Source organism: Protobothrops mucrosquamatus, unplaced genomic scaffold, assembly GCF_001527695.2.
Source record: "Protobothrops mucrosquamatus isolate PMUCROS unplaced genomic scaffold, P.Mucros_1.0 scaffold3020, whole genome shotgun sequence".
NCBI lineage: Eukaryota > Metazoa > Chordata > Lepidosauria > Squamata > Viperidae > Protobothrops > Protobothrops mucrosquamatus.
Window position 1 is genome coordinate 117616 of NW_015389035.1, and position 12211 is coordinate 129826.

Here is a 12211-nt window from a genome sequence, read left to right on the forward strand (position 1 = left end):
AGGTAGGGACGTTTTTAAAAAGTAATTTTAATGGGAACACAGCAATCAATATTTGGCTTTTAATTAGGTTTTAGTGGGGTTATTTTGTGTATTTTTGTATGATTTTCTTTGTATCCTGTATATTGTATTTGTGTTTTTAATATGCTGTGAACCGCCCTGAGTCCTACGGGAGAAGGGCGGTATACAAATTAAATTAACCATTAACCTTAACCTTAACGATTGTCTCGCTTAGCAACAGAAATGTTGGCCTCAGTTGCAGTCATAAGTCAAGGACTGCCTATATTAGATTTTCTGCCGCCTTTTGTTTTATATTGTTCATTGTGTGGGAATGAGCAGCAGCTGGCTACATATGCAGCGGTAAATAATAATAATAATAATAATAATAATAATAATAATAATAATAATAATAATAATAATAATAATGCTGAATAAGCCACCATTCATACATAATTATACAATATCACTATAATTATTGCTAGATTTTGGGGTGGGGGGCTGATTTTGAATGCCTAAAATTATAGCATAACAAAATATATTTTGTAATGGTTAAAGACACCTGGCTAGGAACTGGGAGATCCTGAATTCTAGTTCTTTAACCACAAACCCAGATGTGTGATCTTGGGCCAGTCACCCCCTCTCAGCCCTAGGATGGAGCCAATGACAAATCACTTGTCAAGAAAACTACAGGGAGTTGTCTATGCAGTCATCAGGAGTCAAGATTGTCTGGGAGGCACCCACACAAACACACCCACAAATCTCTATATCTGTATTTTTTATCTTTATAGATACACGCACCAACATACCGTACAGCCATATATGCTTTCGGATTCTACCCTGGTTTTTAAGCACTCTTTGATCCTTTGTCTATCCGTGCCTTATTTTTGATGTGAAATGATCAAAGGCAGAAAAACATTCCCAAGTTAATAAACAAGTGGGGTGGCTGGGAGAGACGCCAAGGGGAATGCAGGAATATCCTACATCTTTTTCCGGCGCTAGGCTCAACCGGGAAGAGACTGGACACTACATGTTTCTCCCATCTAACTTGGCAACTTTTACGATGGGTAGACTTTGACCTCCAAAATTCCCCACCCATGGCAGAATCCAAAGAGTTGAGTAACTCGTTCTTAAAAGATCCGGTCTCAAGCCACTTTGTGTTTTAATAGAATACCGTATGCACTTCCTCATATGACAAACGATGGGGCAGATGTTTCTTGAACCAAAGCAAAAAGCGAGCATTCTTGGACAATGCTCTGAAATGTTTAGTGAAGCTGATAAATCTATTTGTCTGTCTGTCTATCTGTCTGTCTGTCTGTCTGTCTAGCCAGCTAGCTAGCTTACCAGTATATAGTAATAAAGGCAGGATAAAAAAAGCAAATAAAAGCAAATAGATAGATAGATAGATAGATAGATAGATAGATAGATAGATAGACAGACAGACAGACAGACAGACAGACAGACAGACAGACAGACAGACAGACAGACAGACAGACAGACAGACAGACAGACAGACAGACAGATAGATAGATAGATAGATATCTCTAGCTAGCTATTTACTTATTTATTTGCTTTTTTATCCTGCCTTTATTACCGGTAAGCAGCTCAAGATGGCAAACATACATAACACTCCTTCCTTCTCCTATTTTTCTCACAACAACCCTGTGAGGTGGGTTGGGCTCAGAGAGAGCAAGTGGCCCAAAATTACCCAGCTGGTTTTCATAGCTAAGGAGAGACTAGAACTCAAAGGCTACTCATGATTGGCCCAAAGTTGCCCAGCTAGCTTTCATGTCCAAGATGGGACTAGAATTCAGAGTCTCCTGGTTTCTGGGCCAGCACCTTAACCACTACACCAAACTGGCTCATTTCTCAGGATTTGTACAGCAGTACAAAGCTAGAGGATCTGCAAGATATAGTACAAAAATTCAAGATGACAGCTGCAATGGTGTAATCAAAGCCTCACCCATTTTTAAATGTTTCACGCATGCAAAAAAAAAAAAAATCAAGATGGCGGCAGCCACGACAGTGCAATCCAAGCTCTGCTCGCTTTGATCTCATCATGACAGCCATTTTGTGTGGTTTTTTTTTTCATTGTGTTCAGTGGACATCCCTGCTACAAAGCCAAAACCAGAGACATTATAGCCCAAACTACCTCACAGGGTTGTTGTCATGAGAAAAATAAGAGGCTGAAGGAGTTATTAGATATGTTGACTGCTTTGCATTGTTTATAAACAAGAATAAAGGTGCCTCAAAGGTGTTTTTTTGTTTTCTTCAAAAGGCAACCGGATTGCTGTTTGTTTTTTGTTTTTTTTATTTTTATTCAAATAAAAAAACAGTCCAGCTGCCTTTTGAAAGAAAAAAAGCAAAACAATTTTGAGAGAACTATGACCTGGATTACTGAGAATCTCCATAGGCAAGAATAAAAGTAGGATAAAAATCAAAGAGCGTGGGGTTGGTTTTATTAATTTAATAATTATAAAACAACAACAAAGCTCTGGCTGTTTTAGAAACCTAAGCCATATTCCTCTGGTTTTTAGCTGGATGGGAAAAACCAGGAGAAAAGGCAGTGAAGTTTAAAAAAAATCAACACTGCAAAGCCGAAAGCTTCCCCAGAGGCGATCACAAAAACCCAAGGCCAAGAAAACAAGATAGAGCAAATTTGTCCTCAAATCCCCAGGAGTTGAGCGTGACTTTAAACTTTTCTCTTCTCCTTTGCCATTTTCCCAACAGGGATTTCAAAATAAGTCGCACGCCCCCTCCTTTGTCTCTCTCTGTCAAAACAAGGAAACGGTGACTTTTCTGTGGTGAGGCAGTCGTTAAAAACCCCGGCATCCTGCAGAGAGTTTCTCATTTTAATTATTTTTAGCTTGCAGACTTTAAGAGTCTCCTGAAGCTTATTTCGTCTGCCCAGAATTTGGCCTGAATGCAAACAAAAAAACCAACAAAAAAAATCCTCCAAAATCATAACCCGTGTTGCAAAGTCTTAAGTGCGCACATCACTTTTGTTTTCGGTTTTTGTTATCTTTTCTGAAGGGCTTGCAGGGGGAAAAAAAACCACAACTTTGTGCTGTGCAATGTTCCTGCCAGCAGAAATGGAGGAGGGGCTGTGGAAATGTGCAACTTCTCTAGGCCGGTGGAAATTCCCAGAGACAAGAGGTCTGGGTTTATATTACTTCACCTTGAGAAACCGCAATGTTTTTGATAACCACTTTCCCTCTTCTCTCACTTCGAGCAGCTCATCCTGGGACCTCTTTCTTAACCGTCCACAGGCAGTCCTCGACCTACGACCGCAAAAAGGGGGCCACAAATTCCATTGCTAATTATTGAATCAGTGGTGCCCAATCTTACCATTTTTTTGGGTCACGGTTGCTAAGTGAATCACGGCAGCCGTTAAGTGAGTCACGCAGTCGTTAAGCAAAACCAGCTTCCCTCGTTTGACTTTGCTGCTGGGTAGGTCGCAAAGGGGGGGATCACAACACCCCAGGAGGCTGCAACCGTTGTGAATACATGCTAGCTGCCAACCACCCAAATTTTGATCATATATGACGGTGGGGAGTGCTGGGACAGTCGTTAAGTGTGAAAAACAGTCATAAGTCAGTTTCTCAGTGCCAGTCACTAAACGAACGGTTGCGAGTCGAGGACTATTGGAATTCCTCCAAATCCTATCTTAGCTTTTCTTCTAAGATAATAGAAAAACAAGAGTTGGAAGGGACTTTGGAGGTCATCTAGTCCAACCCCTGGCTCTGGCAGAAACAGCAGGCAGAGACCTGCTAACTGTTCCAGGCAACCTCTTTGGAGCTTGAGGTGGGATGGCTGGAATGAAGTGTGCTTGTGGCATGTGTGTGTGTGTGTCAGAGAGAGAGAGAGGGAGAGAGGAGAGAGAGAGAGAGAGAGAGAGAGAGAGAATCCTATCTAACAGAATAACAGAGTTGGAAGGGATCTTGGAGGTCTTCTAGTCCAACCCCTGCTCAGACAGGAAACCTTATACCAGAGGTCCCCAACCTTTTGGGCACCAGGGACCGGTTATGTGGAGAGAGGTTTTTCTGTGGACTGGAGGTTGCGTGGTTTTGTGTGTTGCCTGCATCCTGTGGATGGGGCTTTGCTTATCTGTGCAGCCCAGTTGCTGGCATGCTGCAGCCCGGTACTGGTCCACGGGCCAGGGGTTGGGGACCCCTGCTTTATACCATTCCAGACAAATGGCTGTCCAATCTCTTCTTAGAAGCCTCCAGTGTTGGAGCACCCACGACTTCTGGAGGCAAGTTGTTCCATTGGTTAACCTAACCGTTAACACAGCAACTTCATTCCCAACCTCTGTGTTATCTATCCTGTTATCTATCCAGCTCCCACAAATCCTGTTATCTATCCAGCTCCCACAAGACTTAAAAGTTGCCAAGGCTGGACATCCTTGATCTATACTTCTAAAATCCTTGTACCTTATCTGTAACCTTTTACTGAGCAAAACAATGCATTCCAGGGCAGAACATTTTTTTTTAACCAAGGTATCTCAAATGGACTAATTCACAAGAATCTGGGGCCCCTGGCTCCCATGGAAATGTATGAAATTTGACAAATTTCGTAAAACATTTCATGACCTAAAAATGATCCATGTTTTACCAGATATTATAAAAATGTCATAAAACCTTTCCGGTACTCAGCTGCTAATGTTTGACTGTATTATACAGTTCAACATGGGCTATTTTCAAGGCAGAGACATCTCTGAATGGCTCCCTCAATTTTTAAGAAATTTTCAGTGGATTAGAAGCTCTGCCATTGTTGGAGGCAGTGAGGAATCTGGTAAGGAATCTGGTGTCTCTGAAATGATGACTCACTGGTTGTCTGGTTTGTCATTATTCTTGTGTAAATCTTGTGTTTCTCTTGTATAACTCAAAGCGATGGACATAATGCTCCCTCCTCCTACTTTCTCTACAACAACCCTGTGAGGAGGGTTGAATTGTGAGAGAGTAACTGACCCAGTTGGCTTTCATACCCAAAGCGGGACTAGAACTCACAGACTGTTGGTGATTGGCCCAAAGTCACCCAGTTGCATTTCATACCTAAGGCAGGACTAGAACTCACAGACTTCTGGCGATTGGTCCAAAGTCACCCGGCTGGCTTTCACATCTATGGGAGAAACAGAACTCATCACCTCCCAACTATGGGAGAACTAGAACTCGCCCCCTTCCAATTTCTAGTGCAACCATCACACCAAACTGGTTCTCAAATTGCCCTGGGCCCAGTGGGTGCTCCATCACTGGAAGTTTTTAAGAACAGACTAGTCCAGGGGTAGGCAACCTTGGCTCTTTTATGACTCATGGGACTTCAACTCCCAGAATTCCTGAGCAAGCCACGCTGAGGGCAAAAAGAGAGGTTTCCAAGCTGAGCCATGCTGGTTCAGGAATTCTGGGAGTTGAAGTCCACGAGTCATAAAAGAGCCAAGGTTGCCTACCCCTGGACTAGACAGTCACTTGTCTGAAATGGTATAGGTCATGGTGTCAAACATGTCATGTGACGTGTTGTGACATATTGCAACTTTTTTTGCATTGCTGGAGCTGGGGTGGGCCCGGTCTCCATATGATGCAACTGGCCGGTGAGCCAGCAGTATGACACCCCTGGTATACATTCTCCTGCTTGAGCAGAGGGCTGGACTAGAAGACCTCCAAGGTCCCTTCCAGCTCTATTCTATTCTATTCTATTCTATTCTATTCTATTCTAGTCTAGTCTAGTCTAGTCTAGTCTAGTCTGTTTGCTAATCTGGGCCTTGTGACATCCTGCACAAGCTGAAAACTTGAATCCAGCTCCGATTCAACCTTCCCCAATTTGGAAGTGTCTGACTCAGTTGGAATACAAAACCCATCAGCCAGCAGGGCTGAGCTTCCAGAGGGCTTACATGCAGGGGCCTTTGGGGCCTCCACATAAAACCAGGAGAAGAATGAGCCAATTTCTCCAAGTTGGGTGAAAATCCATGTTATTGCCCCTTTGTTTGCTTGCCGCTGGTTAAAGACAGCAGGCGAACGCTCCTCCTGCGCGCACATGCACGTCCAACAAGCAGCTTTCTCACAAACCATGGCTTATCAATTACACTGTCTGGGCCCCGAAGCACCCGCCGGCCGGCCCGAGGTGGGCAAACTAGCCCCAATCGATCCCACAACAGGGGCAGCCGACACTCGGGACACCTCGGTCCGCTTTCCTGGAATCAACTCGACCGATTCCAGCGAGGATCGGTGAGCGCGATGCCCAGCGGAGGAGCCCCTCGACGGAGCGGTCTTCTCTGTTGCGGGACCTCCCCATCGTCCGGCCGGACTTCGCCGGGCTCGCTGGGGCCACTGCGCCACCCCCCCTTCCCTCTTCCCCGGGGCAGGGCAAGAAGGCCGCCGTCCGGGCAACCGCCAACGCCTCGAGGGCGCTCGGACTCGCCCGACGGCGGCGGTTAGAGTCGCGGACGGTCCCGGGCAGCCGCCGTTGCCAGCCAGCCAAGCGAGAGATCCTGCACGCAGGCCGGCAGCAACAGCAATAGAGGCCGCTGCTCTCCGGGCAGGAAGAGGAAGGAAGAAAGAAAAAAAAGCCACAAACATAAAACAAAACAAAACAAAAAAAACCCCACAACGCAACAGCCTCCGCCCCCCCGCCCCCCGTTTCTCCCTGCGCACTGGCCGATCCGCAGTCCTTGAACCGGTTTCGCTGGTTTGGCGATTAACTTCCCCGCCCCTCGAGCCCCGCGGGCGAGACGCCTCTGCTCCGGAGCCGAGAGCGCCCAGAGCTTTGCGAGGAGGAGGACGCGGCCGTTGCGCAGCGGGGACTCCGACGGCCTTGCTCGCCCGGCTCGCTTTGCCCTCGCCCCGTCCAGCCTTTGCAGCAGCAGCGGCCAGACGCTCCCCGAGCCCTTCAGACGACCGTGTGCCTTTCCTGCTCGTTTCAGCCCGAGCGCCGGAGCCCAGAAGGAAAGCCAGCCGTCGGAGCGCCATGGCGCAGTTGCGTCTTCGGGCTTGGCTCCTAGCCGTGGCCTTAAGCGCGACCCTCCGCTTCTGCCAAGCAGGTGAGTCAGATCGCGGGAAAAGCAAGCAGGCAGGCAGGCTGGGGGTCAGCGGGTTGTGTGAACCCAGCCGACGGGGCCGGTCAGAAGCTGGGTTAAGGGGCAAAGCCCTGGATCGACAAATGGTGTGTATTGTATAAGAATAGCGGGCCAAGGCAGCCAGGCTCTTGCACACTTCCTTAAAAAGTCACCTAGGAGAGTGTAAGCAACTTCAGATGCCTTTGGGATGTTTGGGACCTCAAACTTTTCAAGTCACAGGTCAGGAATTGTTCCAGAAAACATCTGGACGCTGCGGCTTTCCTATGAACTACCTTGGATTAGCCAAGGGGAGCATCTCCGCCAAGCGTAGATAAGGCCAGCTTAATGCCTCAGACCAAGACGTGATTTCTTGTCGTCTTGGGGTCTTATTATCGTGGGATGAGGTCATCTTTCGCTAAGCCACAAACCATAATGCACAAAAGACTGGGTTCACACGCACAGGGGAAGCGAAACCGAGTAAGCCATTTTTATTTATGCAATATTATCTAAATCCTAGTGCAGTCCAGGTGCGGAACCAAATAGGCGGAAGTCCTTTCTCAGCCTCAGATTCCTTGGATGACTTTAAGCCAGTCTTAATTGCTCAGCTCAGCCTACTCCTAAGGCAGTGGTTCTCAACCTTTTTAATGCCGTGACCCCAACTGGTCGTAAGTCGAGGACTAAACCGGTTGTAAGTCGAGGACTAAACCGGTCGTAAGTCGAGGACTAAACCGGTCGTAAGTCGAGGACTACCCAACCGGTCGTAAGTCGAGGACTTTCCCTGCCCGGGAGCGCCGCGCATGCGTGGTTCCGCCCCCTGCGCCGGCCGAGGCGTAGCTGGCAAGCGGCAGAGACGGAGCAGGACGACCACCAGCTGGCCCAGCCCAAGGGAGGTAAGGCACCTGCTGGAAAAGGGGAAAAAAAATGGCGGACAAAAAAAATGGCGGACAGCCTTGCTTGGCGACCCCCATGAAATGGTCGATCGACCCCAAATGGGGTCCCGACCCACAGGTTGAGAACCACTGTCCTAAGGCTTTGCGTGATTGTGTGCCATCAAGTTGTTGTTGTCTCCTAGGGACCCCATAGATCTCCATGACAATCTCAACCCTTACCTGATGTTTCAGGTATTCCAACAATACACTTCTATAACCAGGGCCGTTTCCCCCCCCTTGTTGCTGGTCATCAGTATCTCTTCCTTTCCCGTTTTTCCAGCATTAGACCCTTCTCCAAAAAGCTGGATCTTCACACCGTGTATCCAAAATGCAGGCAGTCCTCGACTTACGATAAAAACTGAGCCCAAACTTTTATGTTGCTAAGTGAGGAATTTGTTAAGGGACTTTTGCCCCCGTTTTACGACTTTTCTTGCCGCATTTGTTAATTGAGGCACTGCAATTGTTAAATTAGTAACATGGTTAAGTGAATCTGCCTTTGCCCACTGACTTGGCAGAAGTTTGCCAAAGGGGATCGCGTGACCCCGGGACACTGCAGCCGTCATAAATGTGAGTCAGTCGTCGAACATCCGAATTACGTGACCTTGGTGCTGCAAGGGTCGTAAGTGTGACAAACAAATGGTCATAAGTCACTTTTTTCAGTGCCGTTGTCATTTTGAACGGCCGCTAAGTGGACTGTTGTAAGTTGAGGACTACCTGTAGAGTAATTTGAGACTGGTCATTTGTGCCTTGAGTAGAGATCGGAAGGCCTGGAAAAAAATTGGAAAAGTTTGGGGAAAAAATGTGGGTTTTTTCTGTTTTTTTTTTTTTCTTCCTTTTTTTCCAAAGCTGGAAAAAAAAGGGGGAGAAAAACAATTCCCCCCTCCCCTAATTTTTCCAGGTTTTTTTTTTCGGGCCTTCCCATCTCTAGCCTTGCGTGAGAACTCTTTGAGTTGATTTCTTTAATAATCTACTGGTTTTCTTGACCACCCACGGCTTTCTCAGAGGTCCTCCTCCAACATCAGAGTTCAAAGGCGTCAATACTCATCCCTAGCCTGCTTCTTCCGAGTCCAACTTTCACTTTCGTAAAGTGTCCCAGGGACTACCACGGCTTGCACAATCCTGACCTTTGTAGACGGCGACAAGCAAAGATTGCGTAAACTGGTTCGAGTTGCAGAAAGGCAGAGAATACTGCATAAATCCCGACAAATAACCGACAAGGTTAAAACCGTGGGGTAGGAAAAATGGGATGTGACTGCAGTGCAAAACATTTTCTGCTGGGTTTACCTTTTTTTAAAAAAAAAAACAAAAACAAAAACCTGCTCACAAACCTCCATTTGGTGGTAGGACAGAACGTTTCGTGCAGAGGAAGCTCCGTCTTTAGTCGCTGGAAGAGGTGAGGCAGGTCAGGAGAAAACATGTATATCGTTGGACGTGTGTAATCCTGGTCTCAAGGATTTCCTCTTTTTTTTTCTTTTTTCTTTTTTTAACGTTTAGTTAACGTTTAGCTGAATGTTGACATTTCTGAAAGGAGGCACTTTTCATGACTTGGAGATGGGGGGGGGAGGGCAGCTGGGAAGTTTTTTTTCTCCATGCTTTAAATGGCTTCGGAGCAGAGCTGATGGGGACATGTTTGTGAAAAGAGCTATCTATCTATCTATCTATCTATCTATCTATCTATCTATCTATCTATCTATCTATCTATCTATCTATCTATCTATCTATCTATCTCTGTCTACCTACCTACCTACCTACCTACATTTATCTGTCTGTCTGTCTATCTCTGTGTATCTATCTCTGTGTATCTATCTATCTATCTATCTATCTATCTATCTATCTATCTATCTACATCTATCTATCTATCTACCTACCTACCTACCTTATATCTGTCTGTCTATCTATCTATCTACCTATCTACCTATCTATCTACATCTGTCTGTCTCTCCTGTCTGTCTGTCTGTCTGTCTATCTGTCTGTCTGTCTGTCTGTCTGTCTCTCTCTCTCTCTCTCTCTCTCTCTATCTATCTATCTATCTATCTATCTAATAATAATAGATTTGGACGGGACCTTGGAGGTCTTCTAGTCCAATCCCCATGTCTGTCCAGTCTCTTCTTAAAAACTTCCAGTGTTGGAGCATTCATAACTTCTGGAGGCAGGTTGTTCCACTGATTAATTGTTCTGATTAATTGTTCAAACAGATCTATCTATCTATCTATCTGTCATCTATATTTTGCTTGCTGCTCATCTTACTACAGAATAACAGAGCTGGAAGGGACTTGGAGGTCATCTAGTCCAACTTCCTGCTCAGGCAGGAAACCCTATACCATTTCAGACAAATGGCTGTCCAATCTCTTCTTAGAATCCTCCAGTGATGGAGCACTGGATTGTTCTAATTTTCAGGAAATTTCTCCTTGGTTCTAGGTTGCTTCTCTCCTTGATTAGTTTCCATCCTTTGCTTCTTATCCTGCCTTCAGGTGCTTTGGAGAATAGCTTGACTCCCTCTTCATTATGGCAGCCCCTGAGATATTGGAAGACTGCTATCGTGTCCCCCCCTCGTCCTTCTCTTCATTAAACTAGACATACCCAATTCCAGCAACCGTTCCTTATATGTTTTAGCCTCCAGTCCCCTGATCATCTTTGTTGCTCTTCTCTGTACGCTTTCTAGAGTCTCAACATCTTTTTCATATCGTGGTAACTAAAACTGGATGCCATATTCCAAGTGAGGCCTTACCAAGGCCTTGTAAAGTGATATTAACACTTCACGTGATCTTGAAGCTTCGAAGCAATTCCCGGAAGCTTACAGCACTAAAAGCAATAAAACTATGACAGATAAATGTTTTTAAAAGGGGTGTTTTCTCCTTCGTGGGTCATTGCCTTGTGGTAGCAAAGGTGCTTGTGCAGATCAAAGAAGCAATGAGCTAAGCCATGCAGGGCCACCCTAGACGGACAGGTCACAGTGGAGGCTTGTGACAAAACATGGTCCCCTGGAGTAGAAAATGGCAACGCAGTTCAGTATCTTTGACAAGAAAACCCCACGGGTGGTACCCAAATACTTTTTTTTTTTTTTAAATGGTGTTTTGCTTGATCTCGAAGTGAAGTTCATTTGGATTAAAGGTGCAGATGTGTAAGATCTTTGTGAAGAAAACATTCAGCAGGATACAGAGAGAGGGGGAAGAAGGAGGCTGTTATTAAGAAGTAAACATCTCTGAATTATCTCCAGCAAAGCATCCCGAATTTCAGTTTTATCTGCAACTTTTCCTTGGTTGCGCTGAACGTCAAGGCCAGATTAAAAGCATGTATCCTTGAATTATATTAGCTTGCTGGTTGGTTAGATTGATAGCCTGCCTTTGGTTAGCACCTGAAGGCAGCATACCTGCTGCCAGGAGAATTTGCAGCAGGGGTCAACGTTTGCAAGCTCGGAGCTGCAATTGTATAGATTTTGAGCATTCCTTCATTCCCCCCCCCCCCCACAATAACCTAGGGTGTTGGCTGGGCTAAGAGGGTGGTAATTGGCCCAGAGTCACCCATGAAGCTTCTAAAAAGGGAAGTGTTGGAGCATTCACCGCTTCTGGAGGCAGGTTGTTCCACTGGTTAATTGTTCTCACTGTCAGGAAGTTTCTCCTTAGTTCTAGGTTGCTTCTCTCCTTGATCAGTTTCCACCCGTTGCTTCTTGTCCTGCCTTCAGATGCTTTGGAGAATAGCTTGACTCCCTCTTCTTTGTGGCAGCCCCTGAGATATTGGAACGCTGCTATCATGTCCCCCCTCGTCCTTCTCTTCGTTAAACTAGACATACCCAATTCCAGCAGCCGTTCCTTATATGTTTTAGCCTCCAGTCCCCTGATCATCTTTGTTGCTCTTCTCTGCACTCTTTCTAGAGTCTCACAATCTTCTTGCTAATCTATTGGGTAGTAGCAAGAGGTGCATTGATGGATGGATTGATTGACGATGTGCCATCAAGTCCGTGTTAAACTCTTAGCCAATACATACAGGTAGTCCCCAGTTTATAATCACAGTTGGCACCAGAATTGCCTTAACAAGTCAGTTGTTAAGTCGTAGCCTATTTTATGATGTTTTTGCCACAGTTGTCAGGCAAATCACTCTAGTTCTTAAGTGAGTCATGCTGTCAGGAAGCGAATCTAGCTTACCCCGTTGACTTTGCTTGTCTGAAGCTGGTTGGGAAAGTTGCCCAGGATGACCTCATGACCCTCCAGGATGCTGCAATTGTCATAAATACATGCCAGTT

General features: G+C 45.8%; 1 protein-coding gene across 1 annotated transcript in view; it reads left to right on the plus strand.

The window, feature by feature from the left end:
- The first annotated feature begins 6721 nt into the window (after positions 1-6721).
- LOC107296887 (cell surface glycoprotein MUC18) overlaps positions 6722-12211 on the plus strand; it is a 15147-nt gene continuing 9657 nt past the window's right edge. The window contains exon 1 of the mRNA XM_015826239.2: positions 6722-7027. Coding sequence (XP_015681725.1) covers positions 6955-7027 — 73 coding nt within the window. The 5' untranslated portion in view covers positions 6722-6954. The remainder of the gene's footprint in view (positions 7028-12211) is intronic.